The sequence below is a fragment of the Lucilia sericata genome, unplaced genomic scaffold (assembly GCF_015586225.1).
Source record: "Lucilia sericata isolate MDLA Ls3-8-SP2 unplaced genomic scaffold, ASM1558622v1 Contig001442F_arrow, whole genome shotgun sequence".
Taxonomy (NCBI): domain Eukaryota; kingdom Metazoa; phylum Arthropoda; class Insecta; order Diptera; family Calliphoridae; genus Lucilia; species Lucilia sericata.
The window spans coordinates 45,407-66,440 of NW_023995374.1; the positions used below are offsets into that span (position 1 = coordinate 45,407).

The 21,034-nt window shown below is 32.1% G+C and overlaps 4 protein-coding genes across 6 annotated transcripts; 2 read left to right on the forward strand and 2 right to left on the reverse strand.

Annotated features, from left to right (window-relative positions):
- Positions 1 to 311: 311 nt before the first annotated feature.
- LOC119611392 (protein unc-45 homolog B) lies at positions 312 to 6,297 on the reverse strand. Of its 2 annotated transcripts, none has more exons than XM_037966957.1 (3): positions 6,034 to 6,297; positions 4,614 to 5,908; positions 312 to 2,143 (listed from the first exon to the last, which is right to left on the reverse strand). In XM_037966957.1, the coding sequence occupies exons 2-3, from the start codon at positions 5,899 to 5,901 to the stop codon at positions 591 to 593; spliced, it is 2,841 nt and encodes a 946-aa protein (XP_037822885.1). In that variant the 5' UTR covers positions 5,902 to 5,908; positions 6,034 to 6,297; the 3' UTR covers positions 312 to 590. The 2 variants fall into 2 exon arrangements, with proteins under 2 accessions (XP_037822885.1, XP_037822887.1); XM_037966959.1 differs by having other exon boundaries at positions 4,614 to 5,928.
- A 717-nt stretch (positions 6,298 to 7,014) lies between these two features.
- Positions 7,015 to 10,233, forward strand: LOC119611390 (zinc transporter 7). Of its 2 annotated transcripts, none has more exons than XM_037966954.1 (4): positions 7,015 to 7,316; positions 7,387 to 7,580; positions 7,709 to 8,158; positions 9,146 to 10,233. In XM_037966954.1, the coding sequence occupies exons 2-4, from the start codon at positions 7,400 to 7,402 to the stop codon at positions 9,634 to 9,636; spliced, it is 1,122 nt and encodes a 373-aa protein (XP_037822882.1). In that variant the 5' UTR covers positions 7,015 to 7,316; positions 7,387 to 7,399; the 3' UTR covers positions 9,637 to 10,233. The 2 variants fall into 2 exon arrangements, with proteins under 2 accessions (XP_037822882.1, XP_037822883.1); XM_037966955.1 differs by having other exon boundaries at positions 7,040 to 7,312.
- Positions 10,234 to 12,063: 1,830 nt separating this feature from the next.
- LOC119611391 (translationally-controlled tumor protein homolog) lies at positions 12,064 to 13,224 on the reverse strand. The gene has a single exon (XM_037966956.1). The coding sequence runs from the start codon at positions 13,060 to 13,062 to the stop codon at positions 12,544 to 12,546; it is 519 nt and encodes a 172-aa protein (XP_037822884.1). The 5' UTR covers positions 13,063 to 13,224; the 3' UTR covers positions 12,064 to 12,543.
- A 3,487-nt stretch (positions 13,225 to 16,711) lies between these two features.
- Positions 16,712 to 17,538, forward strand: LOC119611398 (succinate dehydrogenase cytochrome b560 subunit, mitochondrial). Its single transcript, XM_037966963.1, has 2 exons — positions 16,712 to 16,846; positions 16,909 to 17,538. Coding segments are annotated over exons 1-2 (516 nt in total). The 5' UTR covers positions 16,712 to 16,844; the 3' UTR covers positions 17,423 to 17,538.
- Positions 17,539 to 21,034: the final 3,496 nt, after the last annotated feature.

Consider the following 21,034-nt stretch of genomic DNA (forward strand, 5'->3'; position numbering starts at 1 on the left):
TCTATTGACTACTCTATGGAGTAGGCTATTGACTTGTCTATGGGCTAGTCTATTGACTTATCTCTGGACAAGTCTATGGACTAGACTATTAAATAATCTATGGACTATTTTATTGACAACTCTATTGACTAGTCTATGGACTAGACTATTATCTATTCTATGAACTAGCCTAATGTCCATTCAATGGACTTGTGTCTATGGGCTGGTCTATCGACTAATCTATAACAAGTCTGTCTATTAGTCTGCGTACTGGTCTATAAGAAGAAGGTCATTTCTATCAAATTTTAAGATTAATAAAAACTGTACAAATATACATAATTTTTTTAATAATTTATTTATAAAAAACACATAAAAAATACTTTTCATTATTAAGTAAGTCATAAATTAAATGAATATTTGAAAAAAAAATTAGGTGAAGATTTTTCGTAAAACGAAAAATTCTTGCCTTTTAAGAGCAAACAAAAATAAACTTTTTAATGAAAACATGTTAGTTAAAATAAATATTTTAAAAATGAATTGCATAAAAAACTTTTCATAAATTTATAAAATTCGTTAAAATGAATAAAAAAATAAATTTTTAATAATAGCCATTATTCTTTTATTTCCTCAATGGTAGCAGATTCGGCAGCAGCTACAGCATCTTCCGATTTAGCTATAAGTTTATAATTTTCAGCTGCTTTAAGACACTGCAATGCCACCTCACGAGCCTTAGCGCGTGTATCATCGGGTAATTGCGATAGACCACTTAACAATTCCATAATATCCGTTTCAAACAAACGTTTGGCATATTCTTCACAAGAGTTAATTAAATTCAATATAACAACAACACCACGATGTTGTACTTCGGGACTGGGATTGGCTATTAAAACATGTAAAATTTCTAGCCAAGATTGAACATCAAAGATTTTGCCACAACACTTTTTCGACACTGAAGTCAACATAGCCAAGGCACCAGCACAGGCTTTAGCCGTATCCTCATCTTCTTCTTCGCAGAGTAGAGCCATGAATTTGACACGATCATTTTCGCCCTCAAACATTTTAACCACATCCTCGGACATGATCATATTGCACAAACATTGGGCAGAGGCACGTGTTAAAAGTAAATGATCTTCCATTAGATAGAATTCGATTTTGGAAATACCCTGTTCTTTGATAATGCGCTGACGTACATTTTCATTCATGGCTGCCAGATTGGTTAGGGCCATAAGGGATTCAAAGTTTTCCAAAGCGGTGCATTCTTGGGCCAATAAATTTAGTAAAGGTCTGATAACATCAAGACTTCGTTGTCCTGCAAAGGCCACTTCGGGATTGATGGTAATACCAATACGGGCCAAAGCCTGACAAGCATGTCGTTTACCCTTATCAGTGCACTCCAAAGCCAATTTCAAAAGACACTTAACACCACCATCTTGCACCACCTTGCCTCTCAACTCCTGCAAACTGCAGACGGCATTTAAAACTCTGGCTATTAGTTCCTTAGAGTTGTCACTTTCCGTTTTCGACAATGCCACCAAAGCAGTTGTAATGCCCTCATTAACCAACACCACTATACGTTTCTGCACAAAATCTGGATCATCCAATTCATGTTCTTCGGGTATATGAACCTTGGCAAATTTGGCCAGTTCCACCATTTCGGGTACTATTTCTTGTTTCTCATAAGCATTGCATAAATTAACAAAAGTGGTTACTACACCATACAAACATGATTGATCACCAGTGCGCGCCAAATCAATGAGCGCATGTATAGCTGCTTTATCATCAATTAATTTCTCTTTCACCTCAGCATCCAATGTTAGATATGCCAAACCATCGGCTGCCCATTTGCGTATGTCTTTATCCTTGCCTGGCTTAATTAAGAAACGGCGACAGGCTTCGGCTAATTTTAAAGTGGCACCATCAGCAAATGGTCTAATCGCTGCATCTTGACCACCATAACTGCCTAATTTGCAAAGACCTACCAGAGCACGCACACGTATACCATCATCCTTTGAATGATAGAGTTTCTTGAGAATATCAACGCCACCAGCACATAAAGCTTTAGCTTTATCTTTCTTCGAGGAGGCAGCATAAATACATTCACAAGCTACTTTTTGCTGCAGCACATCATCAGTTGTAGCCATGGCCAAAATCATTTGTAGAATACCTGCAATCATTTATAATATGAACGAATAAACGAAAAAGAAAATTAATCAATTTGCAAGCACACATAATTATGAATATGAATTTGTAAATTATTATCTTAGTTAAAGAAAAATTAAAAGGATTTACAAATTGAAATGTAGATAATATTTTTCAGATATCAAATTAATATTAATCGATTATTGCATATTTGGAATCAGAAAATATTAATGAATAATGTGGAAAAATGGCAAATGTAACTGAACTGAACTAGAACTGAACTAGAACTGAACTAGAACTGAACTAGAACTGAACTAGAACTGAACTAGAACTAGAACTGAACTAGAACTGAACTAGAACTGAACTAGAACTGAACTAGAACTGAACTAGAACTGAACTAGAACTGAACTAGAACTGAACTAGAACTGAACTAGAACTGAACTAGAACTGAACTAGAACTGAACTAGAACTGAACTAGAACTGAACTAGAACTGAACTAGAACTGAACTAGAACTGAACTAGAACTGAACTAGAACTGAACTAGAACTGAACTAGAACTGAACTAGAACTGAACTAGAACTGAACTAGAACTGAACTAGAACTGAACTAGAACTGAACTAGAACTGAACTAGAACTGAACTAGAACTGAACTAGAACTGAACTAGAACTGAACTAGAACTGAACTAGAACTGAACTAGAACTGAACTAGAACTGAACTAGAACTGAACTAGAACTGAACTAGAACTGAACTAGAACTGAACTAGAACTGAACTAGAACTGAACTAGAACTGAACTAGAACTGAACTAGAACTGAACTAGAACTAGAACTGAACTAGAACTGAACTAGAACTGAACTAGAACTGAACTAGAACTGAACTAGAACTGAACTAGAACTGAACTAGAACTGAACTAGAACTGAACTAGAACTGAACTAGAACTGAACTAGAACTGAACTAGAACTGAACTGAACTAGAACTGAACTAGAACTGAACTGAACTGAACTGAACTGAACTGAACTAGAACTGAACTAGAACTGAATTAGAACTGAATTAGAACTGAATTAGAACTGAATTAGAACTGAACTAGAACTGAACTAGAACTGAACTAGAACTGAACTAGAACTGAACTAGAACTGAACTAGAACTGAACTAGAACTAAACTAGAACTGAACTAAAACTGAACTAGAACTAAACTAGAACTGAACTAAAACTGAACTAGAACTAAACTATAACTGGACTAGAACTGACCTATAACTGAACTAGAACTGAACTAGAACTGAACTAGAACTGAACTAGAACTGAACTAAAACTGAACTAGAACTGAACTAGAACTGAACAAGAACTGAACTAGAACTGAACTAGAACTAAACTAGAACTGAACTAGAACTGAACTAGAACTGAACTAGAACTGAACTAGAACTGAACTAGAACTGAACTATAACTGAACTAGAACTGAACTAGAACTGAACTAGAACTGAACTAGAACTGAACTAGAACTGAACTAGAACTGAACTAGAACTGAACTAGAACTGAACTAGAACTGAATTACAACTGAACTAGAACTAAACTAGAACTGAACCAGAACTGAACTAGAACTAGAACTGAACTAGAACTGAACTAGAACTAAACTAGAACTGAACTAGAACTGAACTAGAACTGAACTAGAACTGAACTAGAACTGAACTAGAACTGAACTAAAACTAAACTAGAACTAAACTAGAACTGAACTAGAACTGAACTAGAACTGAACTAGAACTGAACTAGAACTAGAACTGAACTAGAACTGAACTAGAACTGAACTAGAACTGAACTAGAACTGAACTAGAACTGTACTAGAACTGAACTAGAACTGAACTAGAACAGAACTAGAACAGAACTAGAACAGAACTAGAACTGAACTAGAACAGAACTAGAACAGAACAGAACTAGAACTAGACTAGAACTGAACTAGAACTGAACTAGAACTGAACTAGAACTGAACTAGAACTGAACTAGAACTGAACTAGAACTTAACTAGAACTGAACTAGAACTGAACTAGAACTGAACTAGAACTGAACTAGAACTGAACTAGAACTGAACTAGAACTGAACTAGAACTGAACTAGAACTGAACTAGAACTGAACTAGAACTGAACTAGAACTGAACTAGAACTGAACTAGAACTGAACTAGAAATGAACTAGAACTGAACTAGAACTGAACTAGAACTGAACTAGAACTGAACTAGAACTGAACTAGAACTGAACTAGAACTGAACTAGATCTGAACTAGAACTAGAACTGAACAAGAACTGAACTAGAACTGAACAAGAACTGAACTAGAACTGAACTAGAACTGAACTAGAACTGAACTAGAACTGAACTAGAAGAACTGAACTAGAACTGAACTAGAACTGAACTAGAACAGAACTAAAACTGAACCAGAACTTTAACTAACAGCAGTAGAACAGAAAAACAAATTTGTAAATATGTTCTTGAACTTATTTACTTTCACTTACCCTCTCTAGCGATAATTTGATTGCCCACATCCAAAGGTCCCAGCAACAACGAGGTTATGGTCACAGTCACTCTCACTTTCGACTCCAAATCAGGTGACAACAATTTATCCTTAATATACTCATCAATTTGCTCCTGAAAACGTTCCTTAGCCTGATCATAGTACATATTCTCATAAACACGGGCCAAGCAAACTGAAGCAATGGTACGTGAAGATGGAGTAATCTCCATAGCACTTTCATATTTATATTCCTCTAGTTCAGAACACACATCCAGTAAACGATAAAGACCTCTAAGTTCTACCAAACGTTCAGCCCATTCCAGGGCAGTGTAATGAACATTTCTTGTCAACAATTCCATAACAGCATCACGTGCCGGACCCGAGATAGTGCGATCAGTAATACTGTACAGTAAACAGGAGAGTAAAGTATCGATTTCTTTATAATTTTCTTTGCACATATCCTTATTGGGTTTGCTATCGGGTTTAATTTCCATGCCCGACAGAGCATTGATTATTGTCTGCAAACAGTATTGGGCAGCAGAGACACGTTCCTCGTGTCTGTGATCCAAAACATGCATAAACCATGGTACACCCAATTCGGTGAGCACAGCCTTAGTACGTGGCACTGAATGATTGCAAAGTTCAGCTACCACTCTAACCAGGTTTACATAAATATCAGCATCCTTTTCAATTTTAGTAATGGAAGCAATTTTGCTAATGCAGCCTGCTTTGAACAATAGATCAGCTCCTACTTCATCTTTAGCCAAAACCAATAGATTATTGGAAGCCGAACGCCTCTTTTCCGAGGGGGTGGCTATATCAAAACATAAGTCCATCATTTGTTTTACTTTTGTAGAAGTTTGGGCATTTTTGGCGGCTCTTTCTTGTACAATTAAATGCAAACGCTTTAGCATGGGCTGTACCGCCTGATTATTTGGATCTTCCTTAAACAAATCGGTGGCATCTTTATAGGATTCTTCGTATTTCTTTAGACCTTCATAGGCCTGAGCGCGGCGGAACAAGGCCTTGGGATCTTTAGGTGTCAATTTTAAAGATTCATTGCAATCCTTTAAGGCAGCAGTGAAATCTTCCAATTTTAAATAAGCAGCAGCACGATTTTTATAGAATACGGGCAACTCCTTGTGTTTATCGCCTTTTTTGATAGCCATTGTGTATGATTCAATGGCCTCTTGCCATTTGCCCTGCTTAAAAGCTTCATTACCTTTATCTTTATAGGTTAGGGCCTCTGCCCCCGACTCATCTGTTGCATTTGTTGTTGTCATTTTCATTTATTTACTAAAAATTATTAAATAAAACTGCGAATTTAATTAAATTTTTTGACCAATTTTACAAATTATCTTCTATGAGTCACGTTTATGTTTAAATTAACAAAATTTTTCTTAAACAAATTGTATTTATACCTTTTTTGTGTATTTGTCTGCGACGAATTTTCTCGATCCCCCACGATCAGTATAGAACTTTTGTGTATTATGAAATGAAAATGAATTTTTTGGTAATTTTCTTGCACTAAAAAATCTCGTTGTTCTTGCAATGTGTGTTGAAAATAAAATGTTTTTTTAATAAGTTGAGCGGTGAAAACTCTCACAAAAATTCTATTTTTAAATAATTCAATCTGAGTAAACTAATGTGTTGAGGTTTTTGTTTTGATCCATTCATTCTTTGTTTTTATAATGATTTGACAGTTCTCCTTATTGCTGATAGATTGAACAGGGTGTGCTACAACAAATAAAATCAAGCAAAATGTTACGAATTTGTAATCACCGAGATGGAAATAGTTAGTTTTTAATAAAATTTCAATTAAAATGTATGTTAATTACTTTTTAATTTAAAAATTCATTTAACTAGTTTTTGATAAAAACAGCTCAATTAAAACCCGATAAAAATAATTAAAAAATAAATTTCCATCTTTGGTTTTTCGAAATGATTGAATATATAAATGAACTAAAATGAAAAAAATGGAGGAACACATTATATACTTTAATATTTTTATTCAAATTTATAGAAATTATCTCAAAAAATATTAATATATAAGAGTTTCACTAAAAAAATTATTCGATTTTTATATTAAAAAAGCGAATTTCATAGTAAGCAAAATCAAAAAAATAAAAACTATCGGTATATATTTAGTTTTTCAACTTTTATTTATTTATTCAGAAAAAGTAATATAAAAGCCTTCATAGGCCAATAGTAGTAAATTAATAGTATAATAAAAAAAATTATTTAAAAATTAAGTATGTATAACTTTTTTTAATTTTTTGCTCGAAAACTTTAAAAAATTGTTTAATTACACTTTTCCATCACTGATTTGTGCTTTCAGTTATTGCCTTAAATTTAAACTTAATCTGGCATCATTAATCCCAGCATTAAGCTAATCTGGCCACTTTGCCTTTAATTAATCTCTTCATTCTCTTCTTTGTATTGTCACATCAACAACAAACGTCAGAAACAACCACAAAAAAATAAATTCCCGCATGAAAATTTATTTTTTTTACGAAAAATATTAAATTTTCGATAATAATTTAAACAAAAATGTTGAATTTTTAAAAGAAAACAAGTACAGCAAGGCTATTAAAACCTTGAAAACTAAAATTTACCACAAAAATAGCCAAAAATCAACATAATTCCATTAAAAACATAAGGTTCTTAGCAAAATCTTAAACCAAATAAAAGTAACAAAACGTATGTAAGTAAATCATAATAAACACCACGTAGGCAATTGGAAATTTATATTTTTACCTTTTCTTTAATTTTAGCTATTAAAATAAAATGTTGCCGCTTACGCATCGTGATCGAAGCAATTGTATGTACCGTATCAAGGATACTTTAAATAGTTGGAAAAGATTAATTTTCTCGGATAAGAATTCGAGAAACTTATTTCTTTTTCTAATTTTAAATTTAAGTTTTGCCTTTGTGGAACTATTCTATGGTATATGGACCAACAGTTTGGGTATGTACAAATGTGTGAAAATGCTGTGATAGATAAGATAAACTTAAATTAGATTACAATAGACATAAAAATGCTTGTTAAAGAATTTTGCAGTAATTTTATATTTTATTTCTCCCCCCCTTTTTTAGGTCTTATATCAGACTCATTTCATATGTTCTTTGATTGTACCGGTCTCTTGGCTGGTTTGGCAGCATCAGTTATTACAAAATGGAAAGCTAATGAACGATTCTCATATGGTTATGTGAGAGCTGAGGTATTGGCCGGTTTTGTTAATAGTCTTTTCTTAATATTTGTGGCTTTCTTTATATTGTCGGAGGGTGTTGAACGTCTTATAGAACCTCCGGAGGTGAAGCATGAAAGACTATTTGTGGTCTCAGTATTGGGTTTGCTGGTAAATCTTGTGGGAATTTATGCCTTTAATCATGGTGGACATGGTCACTCACATGGCGGTGGTGGTCATGGTCATTCGCATGGTGGAGGCGGTGGACATGGTCATTCACATGGTGGTGCCAGTGGACATTCACATTCCAACAATCATTTAGACTCGAATAGTCATCAAGCTATCTTATTGGATGATGGTAAGTAAACTCACTTTTATTGTGTAAAATTTGATTAGTGGTAGTTCCCCACAACCGATAATTCTCTGTATTTAATATACAAAATTGAAAATCTTCTATTTATTATCAATAATGAAATATATATTTTTTCTTGTTTCTAGATCAGTTCTAGTTCCGTTCTAGTTCAGTTCTAGTTCAGTTCTAGTTCAGTTCTAGTTCAGTTCTAGTTCAGTTCTAGTTCAGTTCTAGTTCAGTTCTAGTTCAATTCTAGTTCAGTTCTAGTTCATTTTTAGTTCTGTTCTATTTCAGTTCTATTTGAGTTCTAGTTCAGTTTTAGTTCAGTTCTATTTCAGTACTAGTTCAGTTCTAGTTCAGGTTTAGTTTAGTTCTAGTTCAATTCTAGTTCAGTCCTAATTCAGTTCAAGTTCAGTTCTAGTTCAGTTCTAGTTCAGTTCTAGCTCAGTTCTAGTTCAGTTCTAGTTCAGTTCTAGTTCAGTTCTAGTTCAGTTCTAGTTCAGTTCTAGTTCAGTTCTAGTTCAGTTCTAGTTCAGTTTTAGTTCAGTTCTAGTTCAGTTCTAGTTCAGTTCTAGCTCAGTTCTAGTTCAGTTCTAGTTCAGTTCTAGTTCAGTTCTAGTTCAGTTCTAGTTCAGTTCTAGTTCAGTTCTAGTTCAGTTCTAGTTCAGTTCTAGTTCAGTTCTAGTTCAGTTCTAGTTCAGTTCTAGTTCAGTTCTAGTTCAGTTCTAGTTCAGTTCTAGTTCAGTTCTAGTTCAGTTCTAGTTCAGTTCTAGCTCAGTTCTAGTTCAGTTCTAGTTCAGTTCTATTTCAGTTCTAGTTCAGTTCTAGTACAGTTCTAGTTCAGTTCTAGTTCAGTTCTAATTAATTCTTAATTCAGTTCTAAATCATTTCTTGTTCAGTTATAAATAAACGGCTCTAAAAACTAAATTTTATTTCATTTTATTTATTATAAATAAACTTTATCAATTTCCCTATCCCCCTTATTCATTACAGGACACGGTCACTCACACGGCGGTCACTCGCACAATGATGACGTTGGCGGTAGCAATTCACAAATTATGCGCGGAGTCTTCCTGCACATTTTAGCCGATACACTCGGCTCTGTTGGCGTTATTATTTCTGCTGTTCTCATGCATTTATTCGGCTGGATGATAGCCGATCCAATCTGTTCCATTTTCATCTCTGTCCTAATTGTTCTGTCCGTCTTGAGTCTCATCAAAGAATCAATTTATGTATTAATGCAAAGACAACCGGTCAGTTTAGATCGTTTACTACCTCAGTGCTATCAAAAAGTCACCGGTTTGGCCGGTGTGTATGCAGTACAAGAGCCTCACTTTTGGACTCTGTGTTCGGATGTCTTTGTGGGTGCTATTAAACTAGAAGTATCACGTAATATTGACCCTAAATATGTTGTTTCACATACACGTATGATTTTCGAATCGATAGGCGTTAAACAAATCTATATACAATTGGATTATGTGTGATAAACTTTTTTATTTTTATTTATATGTATGTACAATATTTAAAATAGAATATTTAAAACAAGAAAGCCTGTTTTGCAAATGATTTCTCTCAACATTAATAATAACAGTTTTGACTGGAATTTTTTTGTACCCATACCGCTACTACTACTTTAAAAACATTAGCAATTTGTTTAAATCTACTACTTATAAATTTTAAGGATAATTTCTTTGCCCAAGTTTTTAATTTTATTATTTAGAAAACAAACTGTACAATTGAGAACTAAGTTCTTTATTATATTCTTTTAGTGTTGATTTTAAAATTATATTAATTATTATAAAACTGTTCATTCTTATTACACATACACAAAGTAGTATTTAACAAGAAAAACAAAACAGTAAAATAAACGAACAGTTAACATTTTAAGTCCATTTATTAATTGTTCTTTTATTATTTGTAAAATTATTAAATCATTCCATCAACACCAAATTATAAACAAAAAGATGTTTAGAAAATTTAAATTCTATATATTTATTAAGAACAAAATTAAACGATCTAAATAGAAATATCACTACAAAAGGACTGTCATTTTACTAATAAAGAAAAATTAACAAACAAAAGATAGTATAGAATTTAAACAAATACCCCAAGTGCAGCATTCAGTTGTATAAATATGTATTTACTAAGAAAATAGTTGAAAAAAATGAAACGAAAAACTAATTTGAATTGTAAATAAATAAGTTTTTTATTTAAATTGATATTGTTGTTTTATTAATATATTTTAGAAATTTCAAATATCATGTTAATTTTAATGGCTTTAAAAGTTATGATCAGGGAAACCAAAAATATGTTCTAAAAAGTGTTTTAAGCGAATAAAATATGCAGTAAAAAACGAAAAATATGCTCTTAAAATGTATAAAATATACTCTAAATATAAACGTTTTAAAGATTTATTAACATTGAAAAGTTCAAAAGGACTGCAAATTATGATCTGAAATAAACAATATAATGTCTCATCGTTTGAAGAAGGTAATTTTTAAATAAATATTGAGTCTAAATGTTAATTTTAGAAATTGATTTTTTAAAGTTTAGTAAGATTCCATTTAGCGTTCAGATAACCAATAAATAACATGAATAATCGCCACATTTGGTTCCTAACAAATTCCAAAGAAGAAATTGTGAAACGGAAATAAAGCTCAAAAAATAAAATATGCTATAAAAATGTTGGGAATACACCAGAAGATATAATCCTTGCGCAAGGCCAAAGGCCGATTTTACGAAAACAACTTTTTATCTAATACATAATGGTAACCCAAATAATTAGGGAATGCCAAAATATATTTTTTGCGAAGACGGTGTTGAATATACCTCAAACAATGAAATCCTTGCGACCGTTCAAAGGAAAGCTCTCATATAAATTCCATATAAAAATATTTATGAACCCGTAAATCATAAAATATAGTTCGCCGTCAATTTTTTTATCTTCTACCACTTAAACACATTTGTTGGTATTTTCTTAAACTTAGGTAAACTAGATTTGTTTCCATTTTTATATTAATTTGCATTAAGTACCGATTTTATAAATGATAATTTAATACTTTTAATCACTCGAAATCCATTTTTATTTAAAATCGTTGAAAAATTTAAAAACAAGGCGGAAAACTTATGCGGCTTGCAGCCGATTTTTATTCGCCGTCGCCGTTAATGTTGTCAGCGCAGGACTCTGCCTTCCATGCGGTTGTTGTTTTTTTTTTTTGCAAAATATGAAAATTTGCAACAAGTTTGTATGAATATGGATGTGAAATTATTTAAAAAAACAACACTATTTAATTTAACAACAAACTGTTTACATAATGTAAACAATAAATATAAACAATTAACTACAGTCAAATTGATAACTGTAAACATTTGGCTTTTCTTAAGTATATTTTAGCCAGACTATTCTATATTGAGGTTAGGTTTTTGTTTCTAGAATTTGCAAATACATACAACAAAGAAAATGCATGAAAAGGTAAAAAAGAAGAAAATAGGTTAAAGACTACCCAGCCTTAACCTATTTTAAGCAAGACAGAAAGACAAGTATGAAAAAGTGCATAGTAAAAGAAAAAACAGAAACTGGGGTATGAGAATGTGGGAAAATTACAGTTCAAAGAACTGTAACTGTATTACAAGATGATAAATAATTGCACCACCACCATATTGCTGTGGTTTAGCGAAAAATGCAAATGACTCATCAATATTGCTGTGATTTCTTTCGCCATTTCCCCAGAAATTCAAGACATTTTTATAGTTTTGTTTTATTTATTTTTTGTTCGCAATATTTTTGTATGATATATAATTTTTCCACGTTTTCTTTTTAAATATGTATTTTTAAGTTGGTAATATTTTAAAACAATAATTTTTAGACTGCCTAAACACAACATATGGAAATAGAAGAAAAAATGCTTTGCTTTATGTTTTTAGCAATAGAAAGAGAATCGTATTTTTTTTTATTAATTTAATAAATTCTTTGTTTTGCAAGCTGCTGTTGGAAGGAGTTTTTAAATGTTCTGTTACCAGTTTTCTCGGCAGACTTAAATTCTCTTTCTGTAGTTACAATTTCATTAAGGCATTTACAAGACTGTTACTTTCTTAAATACATAATTTCTATTGTTTTTTATTTAATATAAGTTTTACATATTTTTTAATTATGAAGTTGTATTCTATGTTTTTTTTTTCATTACGACAATATAAAATCTTGGAACCAATTATAAATTAATGTTAAATTTTTACGTTAAGAAACAGAAACATCTCTAAGAATTTCGTCCAAAACATAGTCCGTGTTTATGTATTAACTTAAATTATTATAAAAATTAAAAATTGAAACTAAATATTTAATGCGTTTGTGAGTAAGTGTATAAAAAGAGCTTTCAGTTGTTGTTCAGGTTGAATTAGCACTTTTCTTCTTCCAAGCCGTGTTTGAAGAACATAAGGACGGGCACACTTTGACCATCGATATCACGGTACTCACACATAGCAACCATACCGTCGCAGTCCATGGATTCACCAGTGAAGAATTGCAAATCCTTGAAACGACCCAAGATTTCCTTCATTACCTTGTTCATGTTGTTCTTGAAAACATCGATTTGATCGGGGGCTCTCTTTTCCAATTCAGCCAACACCTTCTTCATGTAATCCTTCAAGTACAAGGTGAAGCCCTTCTTGTCACCGAAAGCGAAGCATTCTTGCAAACGGTGATTGAGGACAACATCGACACCGGTCTCGACAGTGGATTCGGTACCTTCATCGGCTTCTTCGGCTGAGGGATTGAAACCTTCAATTTTGATATCGCCTTCGCTGCGGCTGACTACTTTGCCATAAACCTCGTAAATTACATCATCGACCAATTTTATTTTGTAGGTATCGGCGAACATTTCATCACCAGTAATGATATCCTTGTAGATTTTCATGATGTCGAGGTTGGTTTTTATTTGTTGGTAAAAAAATTAAAAAATAAATTCACACAGTCACACACCGAGAGGATACAAATTGCGGGAATCCGGACACACGACGTTTGCCACGCGCTCAATTCAACAGCGAAAAGAAAGAATTCGACAACGTCAAAGAAAATTTAATGGCGACGTCTAAACAGTGTTGCCGTCTAAGTTTTTTGAAAAAGTAGTAGATAATATGTAATCTATATGATGACAAATAAACATTAACATTGTGGAATTTGAAAGTTTAATATATAAAATAATATTAGCTTCAAGTTTTAGAGATTTTTCATTAATTATTATATGATTTTTTGTTGTTATTTGCAAAAATATTTGCATCAGTACTAGTTATTTGCAACTGTGAGTGATGCTATTCGTTGGCGGCTGTCAAACGGCATTTTTTGTAATAGATTTACACCGTTGCATTTTGAAGTAAATACACAGTGTTGCATATTTAAAAATCCATATAGTCGTGGAGAAAGGTTTGTATAAATTGGGATATATTATTTTTTATTTATTTTTTTTAAGGTTATCCCCACAATTTGTTAAGATATAGCTTTGTGAAGAAAATTTTTGAGAATTAGTACACTATTTCTACAGAAAATAACAATTCTGAAAAGAATCTTGCTGAGAATTATCATTAGTTTTCTATTGAAAATATGCAGAGAATCAGCATCACAGAAAATCGATATTAGTATTTTATAGAAAATTTGCTAAAAAATCAGAATTAGTTTTCCATAGAAAACTTGCTGTCACAGTCAAAAGTTTACTACAGAAAATTTTTAGTTTTGCATAGAAAATTTGCTTAGAAAAAAGTTTTCTTTAGAGAATTTGTTGAGCATCAGCATTAGTTTTCGATACAAATTTCACAGAGGACACAAAAAAATTAGCTGAGAATCATAATTTTCTAATATGCTGACAATTAGTATTAGTTTTTTATATTGTTGAGAATCTACAATAGTTTTCTATAGAACATTTGTTGAGAGTTAGCATAAGATTTCTATAGAAAACTTGCTGATACTTAGCATTAGTTTTCTATGATAAAATTGTTTATGTATTTATGTGTGTAACACCAAGAAATATTCATCTGAGACCCAACAAAGTATATACATATATATTCTGGGTCCTTATCAAATTCTGAGTCGATTTAGCTATGTCCGTCTGTCTGTGTAAAACACGCTCACGTTAAAACGAAGCAATAGAGTTCAACCAATTTCACCCAAAACGTTCTTCATTTTCCTAAGTTGTTTGGTATTGAAAATGGGCAAAATCGGTTAACACCGGGAAAAGTTATGAATCAAAATTTAAAACAACCTCGAAAAAAATAAGCATTTTTTACACATTCTGATGTAATTTTCTCGAAAACTATGCAAGATAATTCCATGAAAATCACCACACATTCGTTTCCACATAAGGGCTTAACCCCTGCTGAAAATTGCCAGAATCGGTCCACAATTTCATATACCTCCCATACAGAAGTTGCGGGAAAATGAGTTTTTTGTTAATAACTTCTGTCACAATGTCGATATCTTCACAAAATTAAACAAATTAAAATCTTATGTCAATAGAATTCATTCAGAGAAAAAATTTTCTGGATCGGTCCATAATTGGACATAGCTCCCATACAAGGTCCCTTCCCGAAAATCACATAAACCCGCATAACTCATTACTAAATTAAGATATCTATATAAAAGTTGGTACAAGTATTGCCCATATGCATTGAAATATTACTGTGAAAGTTTTTTCCGACCGATCCATAATTGGTCATAGCTCCCATACAAGGTCCCCTCCCGAAAATCACTTAAACGTGCATAACTCATTACTAAATTAAGATATCCATATACAATTTGGTACAAGTATTGCTTATATGCACAGAAATATTACTGAGAAATTCCGATCGTTCCATAACTGGTCATAGCTCCCATACAAGGTCTCCTTCCGAAAATCACTTAAACGCATATAACTTATTACTAAATTAAGATATCCATATAAATTTTGGCAGAAGTATTGCTCATATACAGAGAAATATTACTGTGAAATTGTTTTCCTATCGGTCCATAATTGGTCATAGCTGCTTTACAAGGTCCCTTTCAGAAAAACACTTAAAGGCACAAAACTCATTTTACGATCGGTCCATATTTGGTCATAGCTCCCATACAAGGTCCCCTCCCGAAAATCACTTAAACGCACATAACTCATTACTAAATTAAGATATCCATATAAAATTTGGTACTCATATGCAGAGAAATATTACTGTGAAAGTTTTTTCCGATCGGTCGATAATTGGTCATAGCTCCCATACAAGGTCCCCTCCCGAAAATCACTTAAACGCACATAACTCATTACTAAATTAAGATATCCATATAAAATTTGGTACTAGTATTGCTTATATGCACAGAAATATTACTGAGAAATTCCGATCGTTCCATAACTGGTCATAGCTCCCATACAAGGTCTCCTTCCGAAAATCACTTAAACGCATATAACTTATTACTAAATTAAGATATCCATATAAATTTTGGCAGGAGTATTGCTCATATACAGAGAAATATTACTGTGAAATTGTTTTCCTATCGGTCCATAATTGGTCATAGCTGCTTTACAAGGTCCCTTTCAGAAAAACACTTAAAGGCACAAAACTCATTTTACGATCGGTCCATATTTGGTCATAGCTCTCATACTAGGTCCCCTTCAGAAAATCACTTAAATGCACAATATTTATTACCAAATAATGATATAGATACAGAATTTTGAAATTTTGTCTTTATATACATAATTAGTCATAGCTCCCATACAAGGTCCTTTTATGAAAATCTCTTAAACGCACATTACTCATTACCAAATAAAGCTATTGATACAAAATTTGGCACAAATATTAGTTTTGTATACAAAAATTCTATTTCATGATTTTTTCACGATCGGTTCATAACATGGGTGCGGTCGGTCCCATACAAGGGTCCCTTCAGAAAATCACTAAAACACACATTACTTATTACTAAATTACGATATAGATACAAAATTTGACTGAAATATAGCTTTTATGTACAGAAATTTTGCTTAAAGATTTTTTTACGATCGGTCTATATTTGGTCATATCTCCCATACTAGGTCCTGCCCCTAAAAGCATATATATATATATATATATATATATATATATATATATATATATATATATATATATATATATAAATTCCTGTTATTCCTATTAGGAACATAGGGCCTCAAAAGCATAACCGTATTTAACTAGTTGCATTATCATTTTGTGTAGAACAAAATTATATATATGTATGTATTTTGAAAATCCTCAAATCTTTCACACACGTGCATACATGCAAATTACTAAATATTGCTAAGCGCTATAAAAATATAAAAGAAAATGGCGTGTGTAATGTTAAATAAATCTTGGAATTGTAATATATTTAAGTTGTTTAAATCTTGGGATTTTTCTATTTAAGACATGAGAAAACTTATTTCTACAAATATTAGATCAATCAAAAAAGTATTAATATAAAAGTAGCTGGTGGAGGGTATTTAAGATTCGACTCAGCCGAATATAGCACACTAACTTATTTTTGTTCAAAATAAAACATTAATATGGTAATAGATTAACAGTACTACACATTGACAACAACATTTATTTTCCCATCAAAATAGTGCTGCCAAGTTCTATAAATACTTTTGACATCTGTAAGTAAAAAAGAACAAGCATTGTCAGTGGTATTTTCTTCGACCAACTTAAGTTTTTTCCTGGTTTAAAAATGTAAGTTTTTATATAATTTTTAAAGAAATTAATAATTTAATTGCTATAATTAATTTCAACAGGTATGCCGTAACACGTTCCCTTATCCGTTCACCTGCTTTGCGCCAAGGCTTGCAAATGGCCCAAGCCCAAAGGCAAGTAACAATGAAAGTTGTACCTGCTGCCAGCACCGTCAAAGAGGAATCATTCTCGGACAAAAATATCCGCTTGGGTCGCGAAATGTCCCCTCACTTGACCATTTACAAGCCCCAATTGACCTCTTTGTTGTCGTTGACTCACCGTGCAACTGGCATTGTTTTGGGTACTGCCGTTTGGGGTCTTGGTTTAGCTGCTCTCAGCTCTCCCCAAGATATTGCCAACTACGCTGCCGTAATTGAGGGTTTGCACTTGAGCGCAGGCACATTGTCTGTAATGAAATTTTTGATTGCTTATCCCTTGGCTTATCACACCGCCAACGGTATTCGTCATTTGTTGTGGGATACTGGTCGTTTCTTGAAAATCAAGGAAGTTTATTCAACTGGTTATGCAATGCTTGGCGTTTCATTTGTTTTGGCTGGCATTTTGGCTGCTTTGTAAAACTAAAAATCTGTGTTAAATTTTAGAAAATTACCGTGTCCAAGTGCTGTGTATGTATTCATTGGGCTCTCATTTACGAAATAAATAAGTTGTAAAGTTTTCTTTTTTCCATCCTATGATTTGTGTTTATTGTTTATGTTTTCTTTTTAACAATGCGTTGCGTGATTATGCAATCATTTGGGGGGATAATAAAACTGCGTTTCTGTGAGTTCTAGATAAAGTGGGTAATTTAAGGTTTATGTTTCGTATAATACAAGTATACCACTTTTTTTACATGTTTTTAGATTGCAACATTTATTTATTTTTTTTTTTTTACTAAACTACACCATTTCCTTTTCATACTTCTTAAATAATTCCTTTTAAGGAAAATGGTTCAAAACTTGTCGACAATCAATAAATATTTTCAATGGAAAATTTGCTGAAAATCAGTATATATTTTCTATAGAATATTTCTAAGTGTAAGTTTTCTATATAAAGTTTAGAATTAGCACTAGCTGCCTATAGATAAGTTGCTGAGATTCAGTTTTAGTTTTCTATAGAATTTTGCAGAGAATCATAGGAAGTTTTCTAGAATCATTACTTGCTTGCAATAAGAAATATTGATAAATGAGTTATTTTTGCGATCGACTTTGTTGTACCTTATCATACTGCACCATATTTAAGTCTTTACACTGTTTTCTTATGAAATTTTATAATTTTGAACCGAATATACCGTATTTTTAAAGGAAATTAAAAAAATTGGGAAATAATACGAACGAAAAGAAACAATCGACTTTCACACAATTGATTTTTTATCGGAAAAACTTGAAAAGTTGAAGTAGACTATTTTGTCCATACGAATGTCGTAGATAAAAATCGAAAAGCTCGGAAAGTCGAAAAAATTAAATAAGTCCACTACAATTTTATACAATTTTCCTTTCTTATAACGAACTTCAAAATCCATGTGTTGAAATCATAAGAAAATATTCAGTTTTGTTTGAAAAACATAAATTTGTTAACAAAATATATGAACAAATAATAAAATCAATGGTGGCTTTTTGTTACGAATATTAAAAAAAATTTTAATTCTTTTTCGTTCAGTTGCGTAAAATTACAATTTATTTTTTGATCTAAAAAACTTCACCCATTTTATTACGAACTTCGGTAATAACGAACATATAAAAATAAAACCTCGGAGTTCGTTATAACCGGGTTTGTCTCTAATATCCTTAACTAAATTTTTTGTGCAATAAAATATAGAGTTAACTAGTTTACTACCACTGCAGTGACATCTATATTTTTTATGTTAGTCAAGACACACACCAATCAAAATTTAATGCATAAAGTGCCATCTAGGATATATCCACCGTATTTAACAAAAGTCTGCCATCTGTGTGTGAAATTCAAATTACTAAAAATTGCCCAACATCTCAAAATTACATAAATAAGATTAGCCAAGACAAACATTTTATTACATATTGTAGGATTTGTATATTTTAAATTAAAAGAATTGTATTTATTGCAATCCGTTTGGAAATTATGAATAATTAATTCGTGGGTAAGTAAATTCTATCTAACAAAGCAATAACACTTTTATTGGTTTTATTTTTCACTGACATGACATGTCATGTCTCAGCAATATTCAATGGTGATGTTTTTAACGACATATAGATAGCGCAATATAACATAATATTGTTAAAAATTAAATTCTTTCTGTTGTGCACACAAAATTCGTTTTTTTATGCGCTGCACGTAGACTAGACTAGACTAGACTATAGAGTAGACTATAGACTAGACTATAGACTAGACTATAGACTAGACTATAGACTAGACTATAGAGTAGACTATAGAGTAGACTATAGACTAGACTATTGAGTAGACTATAGACTAGACTATAGACTAGACTATAGACTAGACTATAGACTAGACTATAGACTAGACTATAGACTAGACTATAGACTAGACTATAGAGTAGACTATAGACTAGACTATAGACTAGACTATAGACTAGACTATAGACTAGATTATAGACTAGACTATAGACTTGACTATAGACTAGACTATAGACTAGAATATAGACTAGACTATAGACTTGACTATAGACTGGACTATAGACTAGAATATAGACTACACTATAACTATAGACTAGACTATAGACTAGACTATAGACTAGACTATAGACTAGACTATAGACTAGACTATAGACTAGACTATAGACTAGACTATAGACTAGACTATAGACTAGACTATAGACTAGACTATAGACTAGACTATAGACTAGACTATAGACTAGACTATAGACTAGACTATAGACTAGACTATAGACTAGACTATAGACTAGACTATAGACTAGACTGTAGACTAGACTATAGACTAGACTATAGACTAGACTATAGACTAGACTATATACTAGACTATAGACTAGACTATAGACTAGAATATATACTAGACTATAGACTAGACTATAGACTAGACTATAGACTAGACTATAGACTAGACTGTAGACTAGACTATAGACTAGACTATAGACTAGACTATAGACTAGACTATAGACTAGACTATAGACTAGACTATAGACTAGACTATAGACTAGACTATAGCCTAGACTATAGACTAGACTATAGACTAGACTATAGCCTAGACTATAGACTAGACTATAGACTGGACTATAGACTAGACTATAGACTAGACTATAGACTGGACTATAGACTAGACTATAGACTAGAGTATAGACTAGACTATAGACTAGACTATAGACTAGACTATAGACTAGACTATTGACTAGACTATAGACTAGTCCATAGACTAGAATTTTTATGTACTAGACTATAGACTAGTCTATAGACTAGACTATAGACTAGACTATAGACTAGACTATAGACTAGACTATAGACTAGACTATAGACTAGACTATAGACTAGACTATAGACTAGACTATAGACTAGACTATAGACTAGACTATAGACTAGACTATAGACTAGACTATAGACTAGACTATAGAGTAGACTATAGACTAGACTATAGACTAGACTATAGACTAGACTATAGACTAGACTATAGACTAGACTATAGACTAGACTATAGACTAGACTATAGACTAGACTATAGACTAGACTATAGACTAGACTATAGACTAGACTATAGACTAGACTATAGACTAGACTAGACTAGACTATAGACTAGACTATAGACTAGACTATAGACTAGACTATAGACTAGACTATAGACTAGACTATAGACTAGACTATAGACTATAGACTAGACTATAGACTAGACTATAGACTAGACTATAGACTAGACTATAGACTATAGACTAGACTATAGACTAGACTATAGACTAGACTATAGACTAGACTATAGACTAGACTATAGACTAGACTATAGACTAGACTATAGACTAGACTATAGACTAGACTATAGACTAGACTATAGACTAGACTATAGACTAGACTATAGACTAGACTATAGACTAGACTATAGACTAGACTATAGACTAGACTATAGACTAGACTATAGACTAGACTATAGACTAGACTATAGACTAGACTATAGACTAGACTATAGACTAGACTATAGACTAGACTATAGACTAGACTATAGACTAGACTATAGACTAGACTATAGACTAGACTA

Bases quoted from the DNA above. Each gene is read 5' to 3' on its own strand.
- LOC119611392 (XM_037966957.1), bottom strand. From the start codon at position 5,901: ATGAAAATGACAACAACAAATGCAACAGATGAGTCGGGGGCAGAGGCC. The intron at 2,144-4,613 runs GTAAGTGAAAGT...AAATGATTGCAG, and splicing joins TCAAATTATCGCTAGAGAGG to GTATTCTACAAATGATTTTG.
- LOC119611390 (XM_037966954.1), top strand. From the start codon at position 7,400: ATGTTGCCGCTTACGCATCGTGATCGAAGCAATTGTATGTACCGTATC. The intron at 7,581-7,708 runs GTATGTACAAAT...CCCCTTTTTTAG, and splicing joins TATATGGACCAACAGTTTGG to GTCTTATATCAGACTCATTT. The intron at 8,159-9,145 runs GTAAGTAAACTC...TATTCATTACAG, and splicing joins AGCTATCTTATTGGATGATG to GACACGGTCACTCACACGGC.
- LOC119611391 (XM_037966956.1), bottom strand. From the start codon at position 13,062: ATGAAAATCTACAAGGATATCATTACTGGTGATGAAATGTTCGCCGAT.